Here is a 16,457-nt window from a genome sequence, read left to right on the forward strand (position 1 = left end):
TGCTAATTATTAGTCCAACAGTGACGGCAACAAAATGACATTTCCAAAAGTAGAAGTTTTTCTTTTCTTCTTATGAGAAACGGGCCAAAGCATAGGAAGACTTCTATATAATAAATTCGTGCCCGTTTGGTATTGAGGTGCAACCTGTTTTTAGAAAAAATTCAAAAAAAATTTTTTTTGTTAAAATTAAATGCGGTTTGTATTTTTTAGATCGTTTTGATGTGCTAATATCAAAAATAATTTTTTAAAAAAAGAAAAACATTATTGGCATGCTTTTCGGCACGAAAAGCTATTTGAAAAGCAACCACTACCACACCCCATACCCTCGAAATTTGAACTGCTTGGCATTGTATTATTTAACTATATTTTAATATTTTTTATCATAATTTCAGAAATTTTTTCAATAGTTAAGGGAAAAATAAAAAATCACAAACCCACACACATATCATAAAAACTCCTACAAATAAGCTGTTATTATATTATAATATTTTTATAATTTTGTTTAATAGAGTCTTGTACTGTCTTAGATAAAATCTAATTATAATGCAAATACATTTTATATGATTAGCATTTTATTTTTAATGTTCAAATAAGCGAAATGATTTTTTTAAAAAGAATAATATTTTTGTTAATACTAAAAAATATACAAATAAATCATAATTCTCACAAATATTAAAATAAAACAAAATAATAAAGATTATAATATGCAATTTGAAAAACTACGCACCACGAATTATATTAATCCTTTCAATAACAAGGATAACAATATTTTATCAATAGTCATAATTACCTCTCGAAATTTTTCAAAACTTTTCGAATTCGGATTAGATATGTAGGACTTGGTTGCATTCTACTCTCATAAATGTTTTTAAGTCATAATGAATTAACTAGGAAATGTTAAAGTCACAGCCACAGCTACACTATTTGCTTTAATACTAGGGTTTTTTTTATAAGGATTTTTCCTTTGAAAAAAGAAAAGGGGAAGCGAGGTGAACAACGTATGGCTTAGTCTATAATCAAGGACATGGACAGGCAGACCGAAACATCACAAACAACATTGTAATTTTGCAAAGGAAACAGCTACATGTTTTAAAAGATACATTGAAAAATACCATGAATTTACAGTGATTATATATATATATGCGTTGTACCACATCATGACATAGATTAAAAACAAAAACCACATCATCACAAAGAGTTATATAATTTATTCACGAGCGAGCTTTGAAGATTGCCCCGTCTCAAGTAATCTTGATCCAGAAGATATTCTCATAGCATGACAGAATTGCCTTGTTTTGTAAAATTACCTTTTTTTTTCACAGAATGTCAAACATGTTAGGAGGATACATAAAGTAAGAAGTAGGTAACTTGCTCTCTCACCCTTTTCTTCTTCTTCTTTTTCTGTTAGAAAAAATTATTTCGAAAGCGCTCCTGCAGCCTGATTCTCTTACATTAAAGAATGGAAAAACCAAACATAGGTGCCACATAAATGATCCCTAGCTATACGAGAGAGACATCATTATGTTTGCTTATAAAATCTTATAAGTTACGCCCTCCTCTTTCCATGTTATAGCTTGTATGTCTCTCCCAGCTCCCTTTCCCTTTCCCTCTCCCTCTCTCTAACTCTTTGTGTATAAATTTATACACGAATGCCTTCTTTTTCTTCAACAACTTCTCTTTAACATAGTAAGGGTCGTCAAAGAAAAATGATCATGATTATTATGGGGTTGGCTAGTTTGTTCATAGTTCATGTCAATGGAGAGAATTCTCTTTCATTTGATCATCAAAAACTCTCTACCGATGGTCACTATGATGACCAAATGCAAAATATGAAAGCTTTTAAGCACTCTTTGCTAACTCGTCGACAATTGGTCACTCCCACAATCTCTTCCTCTCCAGCTCCGGCACCACAGGTAGACCATATCAGTGCTTGATTAATTATTCTTGGTTGGTTCTTTGTTGGTAAAGAAAATAATTATTTGAATCGAGTACTTATTGTTGACAGTTTTGTTGGTGATGCAGGCTATGAATCAGCCACCTGGTTCTCGTCTACATGTATATGAGGTTACATCATACGGTGCAGATCCAACAGGGAAATTAGACAGTACAGAAGCCCTTCTAAAAGCTATAACAGATGCATTTAATGGCCCCAGTGAAGGGTTCTTGATGAAGGGAATCGCTAATCTTGGAGGTGCTTACATTAATCTTCAAGGTGGTAATTACAGGATCAGCAAACCTCTGCGATTGCCGGCTGCTGGAGTTGGAAACCTTATGGTACGTATCCCCACAAAGAAATCTCAATTTCTTAAACAGATGAAAGTGATGTAAAATGTGTCTGTTTACTCTTGGCATGCTTGATTTACCATGTGTATCTATCATCGCACTTTTGTTCTCATTTTATGGTATAAGGTGCCATGTGGCAATATGACAGTAACCCACGTGGCGGGACAGATTTCCGATATTGGTGCCGGTTGGGGGGTCAATTTTTTAGGACTCGATCCTGCTTGTGGCTGATTTCTGCTTCTAGATAATTTTGTGTTTGGAGTGGTTGATCTTTGTCTGAGATGAACTAGGAAAAAATGCATAACTGTAAAGGAAAAAAGACGCCAACAAGCTTGAATGTTGTTTTTCTGACTGTACCAGTTTAAGCATTAACTTTTTCCTTTTTTTGGGGGGGAGTTTTTTATATGAAGTTTGGTACAAATCGATCTTGGAAATGCACCCTATGACTTTTTTTCCTTATTGATTATTGGTTTATTTGACTGTTCTTTTGAACAAATTTGGGAAGCTAGCAGGTGTATTAAGAATATGTTTGTTATTATGGTAATATTTTTTTTAAAAAAAAAATTTAATATTAATATATTAAAATGATTTGAAAATATTAAAAATTAATTAAATTTTTTAAAATATATATATATTTTTAAAATACAAAAATAAACTAGCTTTAAGTAAATATTACCTAGCCCCAGTTATAGAGTCCCTCAAAGTTCTATTTTACTTGGATGCGATCATAACTCCTTTTTCTTTCTTCTAATTAGGCTTTTAAATAAATTAAGGCCGATAAAATAAATAATGAAGCCTTTAAAGGAACTTAATCTTTGATACAACTAGTTAAAATAAAGAAAATTGTGTCTGATGAGAATTTGAACAAAAAAAAGTCTAATCAATAGTTTCCATGTATACCATTCAATATATATATATATATGAAAGTGTATGAGAAGCTAGTAATAGGTGAGAGCACAAGTATATCATGTTTAATTGTAAAATATATGAACCACGAGCATCAATTTTGATTATTCACTTCAACTCATAACTAATTTAATATCATGTTTTGGTTGAACAGATTAGTGGAGGGACATTAACAGCCTCAGATGACTTCCCAACAGATGGATATCTTATTGATTTATCAGCTTCGTCGTCGTCGTCGTCCTATAACTACGAGTATATAACTATCAAAGACCTCATGCTGGACTGCAATTATAGGGGTGGAGGCATTTCAGTTATAAACTCACTCAGGACCAGCATAGATAATTGTTATATTACACATTTCAATACTGAAGGGATTTTAGTCCAAGATGGCCATGAAACCTATATCCGCAACTCCTTCCTTGGCCAGCACATCACCGCAGGTGGTGATCCGGGAGAAAGAAACTTTTCAGGCACTGCAATTAGCTTAATGGGAAATGATAATGCTGTCACAGATGTGGTCATTTTCTCAGCTGCTATAGGAGTAATGATTTCAGGTCAGGCGAACACGCTCTCTGGTGTACATTGCTATAATAAGGCAACAGGTTTTGGAGGTACTGGGATTTATTTGAAGCTGCCTGGTTTGACACAGACCCGGATTGTGAATTGTTACTTGGATTACTCCGGCATTGTTGCCGAGGACCCAGTGCAGCTAACGATCTCTAGCAGTTTTTTCCTTGGTGATGCATACATCCTATTTAAATCAGTCAAAGGTTTGGCAAAGGGAATCAACATTGTTGACAACATGTTTTCTGGATCTAATAAGGGGATCGAGATTGTTCAGTTGGACCAATCAAAAGGGCCTTTTAAGCAAATTGACCAAGTTGTGGTGGACAGGAATAATGTCAACGGGATGAATCTGAAGGCAACAGTTGCAAAAGGCTCCGTGCAAGGGAATGGCACTTCATGGACTGTAGACTTTAGTCCAGTGCTCTTGTTTCCTAACCTTATTGATCATGTACAGTACTCAGTGAGTTCAAGTGGCGCATTGTTTCCTAGCCATGCTTTAAGGAATGTTTCAGAAAACCGTGTTGTGATTGAGTCCGATGTCGCCGTGCCTGCAAGCGTTTTCGTCACCGTGGATCAGGGAGTATCAAGCTGAAGCTGACTTATTTTTTGAGTTTACATTAATTGTGAATAGGAGAGCAGCTTGACTCTTGTTCATAAATTGAACAAGTTTCTGTCAAATTCCATCCTGAATATATTGTAATTCTCAAACTTACAGACTATGACACGACAATGGCAGGATTGATGTTCTCATCCTGGTTTCTGCAATTTGACCTTGCTTGATTTGATCATTAACAGATTCAGCAGTTCATTAGATTTTATGTCTCTTCCATAGCGATTTTTTCCTTCTGCCATGTCAGTACGTGAAACTGGACAAAGGTCTTCGTTTCTTTTTCCTTGTTAATTGCGACCACCGCAAGCTTTTATATACATCTTGTCTATCGATATTTTGATTTTGATATAAGCTTCGATTTGTTTTGACAACCAACGTTTTGAAAATAGCATATGAAATGATTTATTAGTTGACAAAAATCTTGAAAATGTTGCAAAATAAGGAAAGAAATCTTAGATTTTAATAATTTCGTTGACCTAACGAAGCTATTGATTTGATGCAGAGACTTGATCCCAAGATTTTGTTAATGTGATTCGTTTATTCGAACCCTTGCTATTTTCGATACTTCAGTTCTTGGACATTATTTAAAGTTGGTGAGCCAACTCAATTGGAAAAATGTGCACTGTGAAAATTAGATAATTAGCATGGAGAAAAGATCATGTTTCCAAGTCCAAAGTCTTAAGGCACGTCTTTCTACGAAATTGTATTTTTAAGCTCATACATCAATCAAAACTACTTTGAGATTAAAATGATGTTCAAAACTACATCAATCAATACTATGCTACGGGTTGGATTATTATTATTTTTTTTTAAAAAAATAATATTTGAAAAAATATTAAAATTTCTTTTTAAAAAAAAAGATATTATAAAAAAAGATCGAGTCAACCTAGATTAATTAGTCAAACTTACAATTTAAGTTATAAGATCAAAATGACATAGAAAAGAAAATAAAGAAAGCCACAAAACTTATTTTTTTAAAAAAAATAATTAATGTCAAATGATGAATTCCTATAATAATAATAATAATAATGTAAACCCGTATCAACTTTCAAAACATGTATCCCAAGTTATTAGATCGAAAGCATCCCCCATGAAATTCAATTCCTAACCAATTAAATATTGAAGGATAAAATTAAAAAAAAAAAAACTATGCAAAAGGATCCAAAACAAAAATTAATAATTAAAAGAATGAGATCAACATTAAAAAAAATAGAGGACAAATAAGATTTCTTTTTCAATTTCATATTAAAAGATGAAATTGAAAAAAGAAATCTACACAAAAAAATATAAAATAAAAAATTATAAGGAAAAGAATGAGTATCAACATAGGAATAAAAAGTAAATTTAAGGATAGCTGATTTTTTTATTGAAGGATGAAATTAAAAAAAAAATCAATTTAACAAAAGAATAATTAAAAGAATGAGGATCAAAATTAAAATTTAAAAACCAGAGGAAAACTACAAATTTTTTATTGAATGGTGAAATTAAAAAAAATCAATTTAACAAAAGAATAATTAAAAGAATGAGGATCAAAATTAAAATTTAAAAACTAGAGGAAAACTACAAATTTTTTATTGAATGTTGAAATTAAAAGGAAAAATTATTTTTGAAAAAAAGGATAATTCAAAGAATGAAGAAAAAAAATTGAAACAAAACATAAATTAGAGGACAATAATAATTTTTTTTATTAAAGTCTGAAATTGAAAAGAAAAATTAATTTAACAAAAGATCCAACAAAAAAATGAGGAGCAACTTGAAAAAAATAATATATCACAAATTGAGATTGAATAATGAAATTGAAAACAAATCAAAATTTCACAAAAAATATAAGAACTGAAATTAAAAATCAAAATAATAAGAATTGAAGTTGAAATCTTAATAAATAAAAGGACAACTATGAAATTTTTGCATGGCCAACCCAAATTTCAAGGGGATAAGAGAGAAAAGAAGAAAAAAAAAGTGTCACTAGCATCACATCATTGCTATCACGTGTTGTCCAAACAGGAAGAGAACGACGTGTCACTTCCAATGACATGATAGAAAGAGATTTTTGATCTCCAAGAGGCACTGCGCGCTCCTCCTACACGTTGGCACATGAGTTACATGTATTAGCCATCTTTCTTTTTGTAATTATATTTTATATTTATTCAAATATCAAATTGCTTATAAGCTAACATGAAAAAAAAAACCAATATGAAAATACTAAAAGGTCCCTAGACATTAGTTTTAATTTTTAATTTTTATTTTTTTTTACTTTAAATGATAATTGAGTCATTCCATTATATTTTAGAAATATGAAAAGATTGAATTATCGGACTTGTAAAAATTTCGCTGCCTCCAATTGCCACTTCAAGATAAAAACGTGTTATACTATTTCAGTGAATTTCCATGGGTTTTAAGCTCATTGTATTTTTAACTGAAATTGACTGGAAAATGTTTTCCGTTGACCGGAAAGTATTTTTCGTTGATTAGAAAGTGTTTTCCGTTGACCAACTTTTCTAATGAGAAACAAACACAAAAAAATTTAGAAAATGGTTTCTTAAAAACTACTTTCCGGAAAACAAACATAGTCTTAGTACAGATCCTCGAGTTATGAATCTAGATAGTGATGATCAATATATAGATTTTAATTATTATACTGTGCAAACACACAGAAAAGAACATGAACTGCAGAAATACGTGTATGGCTTCCCTGTAAAATTAATTTATGCAACTGCTAGAATCTGATTACAGTGGCGTGCCTCTCAAGTCTTAGAAGCTTACATGCGAAGAAATTTATGCAGAAAAGAAGAAGGGCTTTCCTCATCATCTGATTTGGCAGTTTCAACCATTAATGGGTCCAAACTGCAAACAAATTCATAATCTATTAACTCAAGGAAAACATTAGAGAGCTCTGGTCGGCAAGATGTACCAAATTTAATTAAAGGGTGTTTGCACTTTTAAAAATGTGATTTTGATTGTTTTTTAAAGTATTTTTTAAAAAAATATATTAAAATAATATTTTATTTTTTATTTTTAAAAATTACTTTTAATATCAACGCATGAAAATAATATGAAAACAATAAAAAATATTAATTTAAAGTAAAAATAAAATAAAAATTTTATTTAAAAAAAAAACTTTTAAAATATAAAAATAAATAGGGTTTTATGTAAGTCCCACCATGTATGCAACCCATAAATGTTTTGTTTGGTGGTGCATCCTCTTCTCAACCATTCAACCACCTGAATACTATTTCTACAACAGCCACACACCGACACACGTTATCAAACTACTAATTAATCAATTGTAATTGTAACAAGAAGAAATAATTATATTTTTTGAAATAATTACAATTTGTACATTACTGTTTATCTAATTGGTTTTATTTTAAATACTAAGTCAAATATCCATGAATTTATTAAAAAAAAAAAAAAGTTTTGAAAATGCTACCATAATTATATTGTATCATCAGGGTACTTGAGGCATGGAGCCCTCCTATCCTATCCAGCTAGCCAACAGTTGCGGGGTGGGAGGCAAGCATAATGGACCCTTAATTGGATTCTTCCAGTAAAATCATTAGAGTTAATTAGGTCACATGCTATTCTATTTTTCTTAAATGATTAAAAAAAAACTCCCTGTTATTGTCTTGGATTTTAGACAAGTTAAATTAAATCAAAACAATAATGAATGATATTAATATTCTGACCACACTCTTATTATTACAAGTGTTGATTACAAAAGATAAACAGCTGCCAATTATTTTAATATAAGGACTTGATTGAGCAAGCTAAAGTTTAGAGGCAGAGGACTCAATTGATAAAATCAGTAGTAAGGAGACTCAATCCAGAAAATATTTAAATGTAGGAGACTAATCTAGTTACCCAAGAGAAAACACAAAATAGCAAGAGCCATGACCCGTGTTTCGCCGTCTGATGGATATTTTTATTTTTTGTAAAAAAATTATATATGCATGTTTTCTAAACTTATTAATGTAGTTTAATAAATTTAAGTTCAAATTAAAAAAATTTATGTGTGTATATATATATATAAAATCAAATAAATAAAAAATAAAACTTGAAAAATTAAAAGATAGATATAGATCAAGATATTTAATATTAAAAAATAAAATATTTACTCGGTTATATTTTCTAATTCATTTATTAAAATAAATTTTATTATTCAAGAAAATAATAACAAAAATAAAGACACAAATTAAGTTAATTGAATAAAATAAAAAGGAAGAAAACATCATTCAATACTACATAGAAATATTATCTGAAATTAATTTAATTTTATTTTATTTTTAAAAATAAAATTCATCCATATAAAAAAAAATATGGATGAATCAGAAAACTCTTTAGATTTAAATACATAACTAAAAAATAATTTTTATTTTAAAACAACTCTCCAAACAAAATAAAAGAGAGAATGAATTTTAATTTAAATACAAATAAAAAAACCTATTAGACAAAAAACCATAAAAAATTATTAATTTTTTTTTTTAAAAAAACATGTTTAAGTGTTGTTGGGCCTAACAAATCAGGCAAGCCAACTTGATTTATTTTGTTAGCACCTTACAACTGAATTCTTATTTTATTTTTGTTTGTAATTAGAATAAATGACATATGTTGCGTCTTAAATTTTTTTAATAAAAATAATTTAGATAACGCATCGGTTGATTTACCTAAATTTCAGCAGCTGAAAAATCAGAGTGTATATTTTTTAAATCTAAAATCCTGTTTTCTTTTTAAAATAAAAAACAAGCCTTTTAGAGTTATAATTAATTAATTATTAATTTGAAAGTTGAAACTGCCACACAGGGTTAGTTCCGTAATTTAATGGGATGGACATGGTAGTTACTCACAGGGGAGGGGACTGAGACGTACAAACTAACAAACTTGAAAGCTGCTACTGTTCCGCTCGCTCGCTCGCTCCCCCCCTCCCTCCTCTCTATATAAATAAGCCTTTAATAAACAAACCGAAACCGAGAGAGAGAATCTTCGTATTGAAATGAGGGAACCTATTGAAACCAACAACGGATCACCTCCACCACTACCTCCACAAGCGTTGCTCGAGAGGCTTAAAGATTATGGCCAGGAAGACGCTTTTGCCCTCTGGGACGAGCTCTCTACTGAAGAGCGAGAACTCCTTGTCAAGGACATCGAGGTCAATTCACACCCTCCCACCTCTGTCCTTCTATTAGATCCTTCCCTCTCTTTTTCTCCTTTGAGTTTTTTACGCTATCCGATTACTGATTGCAGAGCTTAGATCTTCCAAGGTTGGATCGGATAATTCGATGTTCGCTTCGATCTCAAGGTCTCTCTAATCGTGTGTTGCAATTAATTAATAGTAATGTGTAGATACTTTATTGTTTCATTTTGTTGATTAATTTACAGGGCTACCGGCGGCGGCAATTGAGACGGTTCCGGAGAATACCGTGTCGACGGTAGAAGATAGAACGATAGAAGAAAGAGAGAGATGGTGGAAGATGGGATTGAAAGCAATCTCTGATGGCAAATTGGCTGTTGTGCTATTATCTGGTGGCCAGGTACAACTGTTTGCCTTCTTTTTTAAAAAAAATTCTTTTAGTAATTAGTGTTAAATTGTTAATTTCTTTTTGTTTTTTCTCCTTTTGTTTTCTGGTGAATTCTATACTTTTGAACTTGAAAAGTGGCTGTTGTTTGTTGCTTGAGGCATTACATTCATACATACGTGCATCTTTTTATTTATCTATTTATTTATTTATCACACCTTCAAGCATGATTATGGTATGATGTGTACCTTTTGGGATGATGTCCACGCAAAGACAATTTGATAATTGGATTTTTGTGTGTGAGAGAGATCAATTAATGATGTTAAAGTAGGAACCGATGAGTGAGTAGTCAATCACTGTTTACTTTATTGAACACTATTTTTTTGAATGATAATGATTGTTACATTAGGTTGGTCTGTCATTCTCTATATCTCTGCATTGGTTGGTGTAAGAGTTCTATTTGAAATTATGATACCGGTTGTTTTTTAAAATATTTTTTTATTTAAAAATATATTAAAATAATTTTTTTTTTTTTTTGATATTAACATACGAAAACGATTTGAAAACATAAAAATAAAATTAATTTAAAAGAAAAAAATATAAAAAAAATTATTTTTTTCAAAAATGTTTTTGAAGCATAAAAACAAATTGTCTCTAAGTAATGTTGCATCTATGGAAGCCCACTTTTGACCATTTGCTAATGGATATGTTTAGATAATAATTGAAAAGTAAGGGCTGTGATTTGTTCTTTCAGGATTAATTATTAGCACATACCTAAAAGATGCTTTAGGCAATTCTGCACGCTTTTTCCATCAGAATCTAATTTGTATAAGATATGTCGGCTGATGCCTTTTTTTTTTCTTTTTTCTTAAGACCAGCTAGAGTGGTGTGTACTGGGATTAATTTGAGCATCATTGGATGTGGATGGGAAAATGTTAAGATAGTAATTGTCTTGAGATCGAATGATGTGTGGATTTGGGCATATATCATCTAGTTCCTCACCAGCAAAATTTAATTAGAAACTAGTGTAACGATTACAGTGATGTTCAATAATTATATATTATTTTATCTGTTAATTTACTGGAGCCATTTATTTGTGGACCAGCTTCTAAGATTCTTTCATCCCTGTCCTCGTATTGAGCACTCTTTACTGTGTTGAATTACAAAAACTATCCAGGATTAATATATTTCATGCTTGGATGGTTGTAGACAAATTCTTGCTTGTGTTGCATGTGTATATGATCTTTTTGTCCTGTTTCATTTCTCCTTTATACTTGCTTAATACTTGTTGCCCCATTTCTATTGTGAGCTTGACAGGGTTTTTGGTGTGTTTTTTAATAACTGAAATATCCAGGGGACAAGGCTTGGAAGTTCAGATCCAAAAGGATGTTTCAGTGAGTAATTGTCAATTTCTTTTGATCTGGAAAACCATTTCTGCAGTTGTGGTTTTTATTCTTTCTTTGTTGATGCTGTCTTGCAACTGCACACACAGACACAGACTCCCATCCAAAACTGCAAATGCACTCGGTAGAGGTAATGGAGGGAAATGAAATGCATTTAAATGTGGGTAATCACATGTTAAGTATATGAATTGAAGCAGAAGATAGTTTAGTGGCTGACTTGGATGTAGGATAACAATTGAGTGAAGAATGGATTGAATAGATGATTCTGCAGCTCTATTATTTTAAATATGATTCTGGAACATTTGGTGTAATTTCCTTTTCTCTACAACTTTGTAAAGGTTTTTTATTTTAATTTTGAATAAGGTTTTTTCAATAAAAAAATAACAAGAATAATTTCCTTAAATTCCTCTTTTTTGCCTATATGTACATGATTAACTCCTCTCCAATTAAAAAAAAAAAAAAAAGAATATTATGCCATTCCATATACTAGTCAGATGTATCTGAAACAGAGAACTTTATTGATTTGAATATGAAAATAATGTCAAACTTTTCTAAAATTTTCTGTATTCACATCTTATATTTTCATTTCAGATATAGGTCTTCCATCTGGCAAATCACTCTTTCAACTTCAAGCTGAGCGAATTTTGTGTGTCCAAAGACTAGCAGCCCAAGCTTTAAGTGAAGGTTAGGTTTTATCCTTTAAGCTCTGAATCTTCATGCATTGTTTGACGTGCTATCCTTAAAATTTATCATATGAATTTATCATGGGCAGGTTCTGGAAGCTCAGTTTCAATACATTGGTACATAATGACCAGCCCGTTTACTCATGATTCCACACGATTTTTTTTTGAAAATCACAAGTACTTTGGCCTTGAAGCAGATCAGGTAAGAAAGCTTCAATTCATTAACTATCTAGATAAACTCCATCTAATATTTTATCCTTTTTTGCTTAATTTGAAAGAGAGACTTATTGGATGCAGGTTACCTTCTTCCAGCAAGGCACCATACCTTGTGTTTCCAAGGATGGCAGATTTATCATGGAGACTCCATTTAGGGTATGGTTCCATCTCATAAAAGATGTTTTTGAGCCAACATGGATGATAATACAGTCCCCTGGTTTTTTCTTTGGAATCCTTAATAGGTTTTGATGACTTCAATTTTCCTCAAAAGTAATGATTCTATCTTCCCATGTTTTTGAGGGGTCTAAATTTATCTTTTACTTCAACTATCATATTAATTCTTGATTTTTTAAAATTAGGTAGCTAAGGCTCCGGGTGGGAATGGAGGAGTATATTCAGGTATTATTTTAAAATCTACTGCAACATGCTAGAAACCTCTTTTCAACTCAGTTCCCTGTTTTCTCATTTTGACTTGGCTGCCTGCTGCCTTGGTTTTATCTTAATTGCTCTTCAGCGCTGAAATATTCAAAATTATTAGAGGATATGGCCTCAAGAGGGATCAAGTACGTGGACTGCTATGGGGTTGACAACGCACTGGTGAATTTCTCTTTCTGCTCCTTCAGTCCTTCAATTCTATAAAATTCCAGAAGTTTTCATAATTAAAGATGTAGTGATTAGTGTAATGAAAGCAGGTACGTGTAGCTGATCCAGCTTTTTTGGGATATTTCATTGATAAAGGTGTAGCAGCTGCAGCAAAAGTTGTTCGTAAGGTATGTAATCTTTCTGTATGTTGAGAACATCTTTAATAAAAATATAAGCTGCTGCTACAAGGGTTCTTCTCTACAAGTCAACAGGGGTTATAAGAACGAAAGACGTTGAGTAAATGACTATGACGAAAAAGTTACTAAATAATTGAGAGAAAATTGCAGTTTACAGTGGTTGAATGCATTGATCTAGAAAATTTAGAAGCTAATTTTCTTATCATACTTTTAATCAAATGTTGGATTTGGTGTTTTTTTTTAGTACTACATGAATTCTCAAAATTAGTGCAGCTTAATAGCTATAAGCTATTTGATTGCAGGCATACCCCCAAGAAAAGGTTGGTGTTTTTGTAAGGCAAGGTAAAGGTGGACCTCTTACTGTGGTTGAATACAGTGAGCTGGATCAGTCACTGGCTTCTGCAGTCAATCAACAAACTGGACGCCTTCGTTTTTGTTGGAGTAATGTATAGCCTGTTCTTACCTTGTACTTTTAATCTCTCAGATTTACATAATACATATTGCGTTTCCAGATGAAAAGATCAAATTATTGATCTCAGAAGATGGCTTGAGTTTCTAGGGCTCAATAATGTTTGCTGTTACATATGAGATCACAATTTCTGTCTTTTATTGTCTTCATTTTTCTTTTCAATTTAATTGGTTTTATTTCAACAGTTTCAATCAGGTCGATATTTGGTTGAACGAGACTTATATTGATGATTTCTGGAATTGCACCAATTGATGTTCCTATGCTTTAGAATTCGTAGTGTCTAGTTAGATACTCTAGGCAAGAAGTGTACATATTTACTTGGAAAATTGCAGGTTGTCAGACTTATATGAAACTTTGGTTGTTATTAGAAGTGGAGTGAACTATTGAAAATGGTTCCAAAAAGTAATGCTACATATTTGATAATGGTATTTCATCATATTTCAGTTTTCATTATGGGTTGCAATGTGCTTCGAAAAGTAATGCATTGATCACGGTTTAGCGTTCACTGAACGTTGTCTTCCTGAAGCTGACACTATTGTGACCTTTTGTTTTCAGGTGTGCTTGCACATGTTCTCTTTGGATTTTCTAAACCAAGTGGCAAATGGCCTTGAGAAAGACAGCATGTAAGTGACTCTTTCTCTTGCATAGAGTGTGGTTGAATAAGATTCAGCTATTTCTATGCAATGTGTCTATTCTTTCCTGCAATGTAGTCACATACATGCTTTTTTTAACACCACTTTCCTCTTGCGTGATTTTGTTGATTTAATGCTCACATTGGAAACATATGCAAGCAAGGACTGTTTTATGTGCAGTTCTTATTTTCTGCATCATTAACATATTTTCTATATGTATTCTTGTTCAATATGGATATTGGTTCAGCTCCTTTGCTTTCCCTTTTTAATCTGTAGAACTTTTGAAATAAATTGGTAGAACATTAATCCCAACTGTGCTTGGATTGTTTGAGAGAAACAAAGAAGATATTACCAGTGTGGTTCCTTTAATTCACTTGATGCTAGCACACTCTGAATTTTGAGAAGAATATAAAAGATTAAGCTTGTATGGTGGGGTTAGGCAGGGGATTTACAAACCCCCGTGAGTGAAGAAAGTATGGACTAATTGAGCTCCTTTCCAGTCTTTAAGGGATTATATCCTACCTAAACCAGTTTGGTCAATGTATACAATCAATATTCTATATATGATTTTTCATGTTAGAATAAGACAAAATGATGATGCTGCAGAACTAAGGTCTAAGCTAAAACCTGAACTTTGCTTTTAAATTACAAATATTTTGAATAAATATATTCTTATTAAGCAGTTTGATCACCTTCATTGTGAATGCAGTTACCATCTAGCTGAGAAAAGAATTCCTTCTATTCATGGTGATACGATGGGATTAAAACTAGAGCAATTCATATTCGATGCATTCCCATATGCTCCTTCAACTGCTCTTTTTGAGGTGATTATGTTTACAAATCTTGCTTCATCGACCCTTGTTCTTTTTTCTACTTTAAAATTATTATAATACTAGTGCAGGTACCACGTGAAGAAGAATTTGCACCTGTAAAAAATGCCAATGGGTCAAATTTTGACACTCCTGAGAGTGCTCGGCTGCTTGTTCTTCGACTGCATACTCGCTGGGTGGTTGCAGCAGGTGGCTTCTTAACACATTCGGTGCCTTTATATGCAACTGGTAATTTCATGCTTTACTTTGCTTGCTTTAATCACAGTATTATTGTGAAAATTAAGTGAACGCCTCAATATAGAAATAGGAACGGAATATAGGACAGGGGAAAGGAGAGGAAGGGATGGTTCTTTAATCTAGTTAGATCAATGAAGACCTGAAAATCTTTTCTTCTTCGAGTGATAATTGAGATTAATCAAAAACAAAAGGCTCCGAAGCTAGCTTCGTATTATCTTCTTTTGTTTATATAGATGCGAGATTTATCCATGCTCAACCATCCGTGTTACTCTTAATTCGTTTCTTTTTGGCCAGTAACAGAGGGGTTTTCCGGTAGAAAGGAAGACCTCCTCCCATCATGTCAGTCTGACCCTTCCAAGTGATTAATGGGATATGAATTAAAGTACTGTTTTTCATTTGAAGTTTTTTAAAATTTAAACTTGTATAAGTTGTCCACGCTGTATGGATTCACATTTGAGTTCTGCTCTATGGCATTTTGCTCAAGATGGGTCCGCCCTGTGCAAGTTTTGCCTTGTGGTCTTGAGAACTAAGATCAGAGGAGAGTGGGAAAGTATAACCGTTCCATCTGCGAAGAAGTATTGCAAAGTATAACTGTCTGCTTGCTTGATCTGATACAGGTGTGGAGGTATCACCACTTTGCTCCTATGCTGGTGAAAATCTAGAAGCCATATGCCGGGGAAGAACATTTCACGCACCTTGTGAGATTACATTCTAGTTAAATTTGTATCCATATATTCTTGATTTGTACGGATCCCATTGGAAAGGGGAAAGGGGTTATCCATCCCACGCATGTGTTGTGGTAGATTAGCGAGAGATATGAATCTGTAAGAGTTCCAGGTTTTGTTACATCATGGGTGTGATGTCAAGAGTGATACTATTTGATTAATGTATATCATTCAAGTTATTGTTGAGCAATGATAATCCTCTCTTCTTCTTCTTTTTTTCCAATTAAATCGCATGTGCCTGCTGTAATGTATCTACCATACATGAAACATTTATGTCGAGTTTCCGATGATGTAGTAGAATTCGGTTGCACTGTTCTCTAGAATCAGCACCACTCCACATCCTTTTTTTGTCCCTTGAAAAAAAAAAAAATTTTGTCCTAATTTTTTTTATTTCACCCCGTGCTATGTTTGCGGGGTTTTATGTGTAATATTGTATTCAGTGTCAAAAAAATGCAATGGCATTTTTTATGCTCCTCAATTTCACAAAATTGATTTTCATTTATCAATTTTAGAAAAATAAAACAATAAGGATCAACATTGGCACATCAAAATAAATGCATTCCTTTTTTTAATTTTGCATGGGAAATTACAATTTCAATCCCTA

The 16,457-nt window shown here is 32.1% G+C and overlaps 2 protein-coding genes across 2 annotated transcripts; both read left to right on the forward strand.

Moving 5' to 3' along the window:
* The first annotated feature begins 1,391 nt into the window (after positions 1–1,391).
* Positions 1,392–4,548, forward strand: LOC118062911 (polygalacturonase QRT3). Its single transcript, XM_035076795.2, has 3 exons — positions 1,392–1,913; positions 2,023–2,274; positions 3,344–4,548. The coding sequence occupies exons 1-3, from the start codon at positions 1,707–1,709 to the stop codon at positions 4,346–4,348; spliced, it is 1,464 nt and encodes a 487-aa protein (XP_034932686.1). The 5' UTR covers positions 1,392–1,706; the 3' UTR covers positions 4,349–4,548.
* A 4,745-nt stretch (positions 4,549–9,293) lies between these two features.
* Positions 9,294–16,070, forward strand: LOC118062840 (UDP-N-acetylglucosamine diphosphorylase 2). The gene is made up of 15 exons (XM_035076701.2): positions 9,294–9,512; positions 9,608–9,662; positions 9,743–9,894; positions 11,234–11,273; positions 11,874–11,966; positions 12,055–12,167; positions 12,263–12,337; positions 12,541–12,580; positions 12,696–12,778; positions 12,874–12,951; positions 13,263–13,406; positions 13,985–14,052; positions 14,771–14,885; positions 14,963–15,119; positions 15,746–16,070. Exons 1-15 carry the CDS (start codon positions 9,357–9,359, stop codon positions 15,841–15,843), a joined length of 1,467 nt encoding a protein of 488 aa, XP_034932592.1. The 5' UTR covers positions 9,294–9,356; the 3' UTR covers positions 15,844–16,070.
* Positions 16,071–16,457: the final 387 nt, after the last annotated feature.

Source organism: Populus alba, chromosome 3 (assembly GCF_005239225.2).
Source record: "Populus alba chromosome 3, ASM523922v2, whole genome shotgun sequence".
NCBI classification, from domain to species: Eukaryota; Viridiplantae; Streptophyta; class Magnoliopsida; order Malpighiales; family Salicaceae; genus Populus; species Populus alba.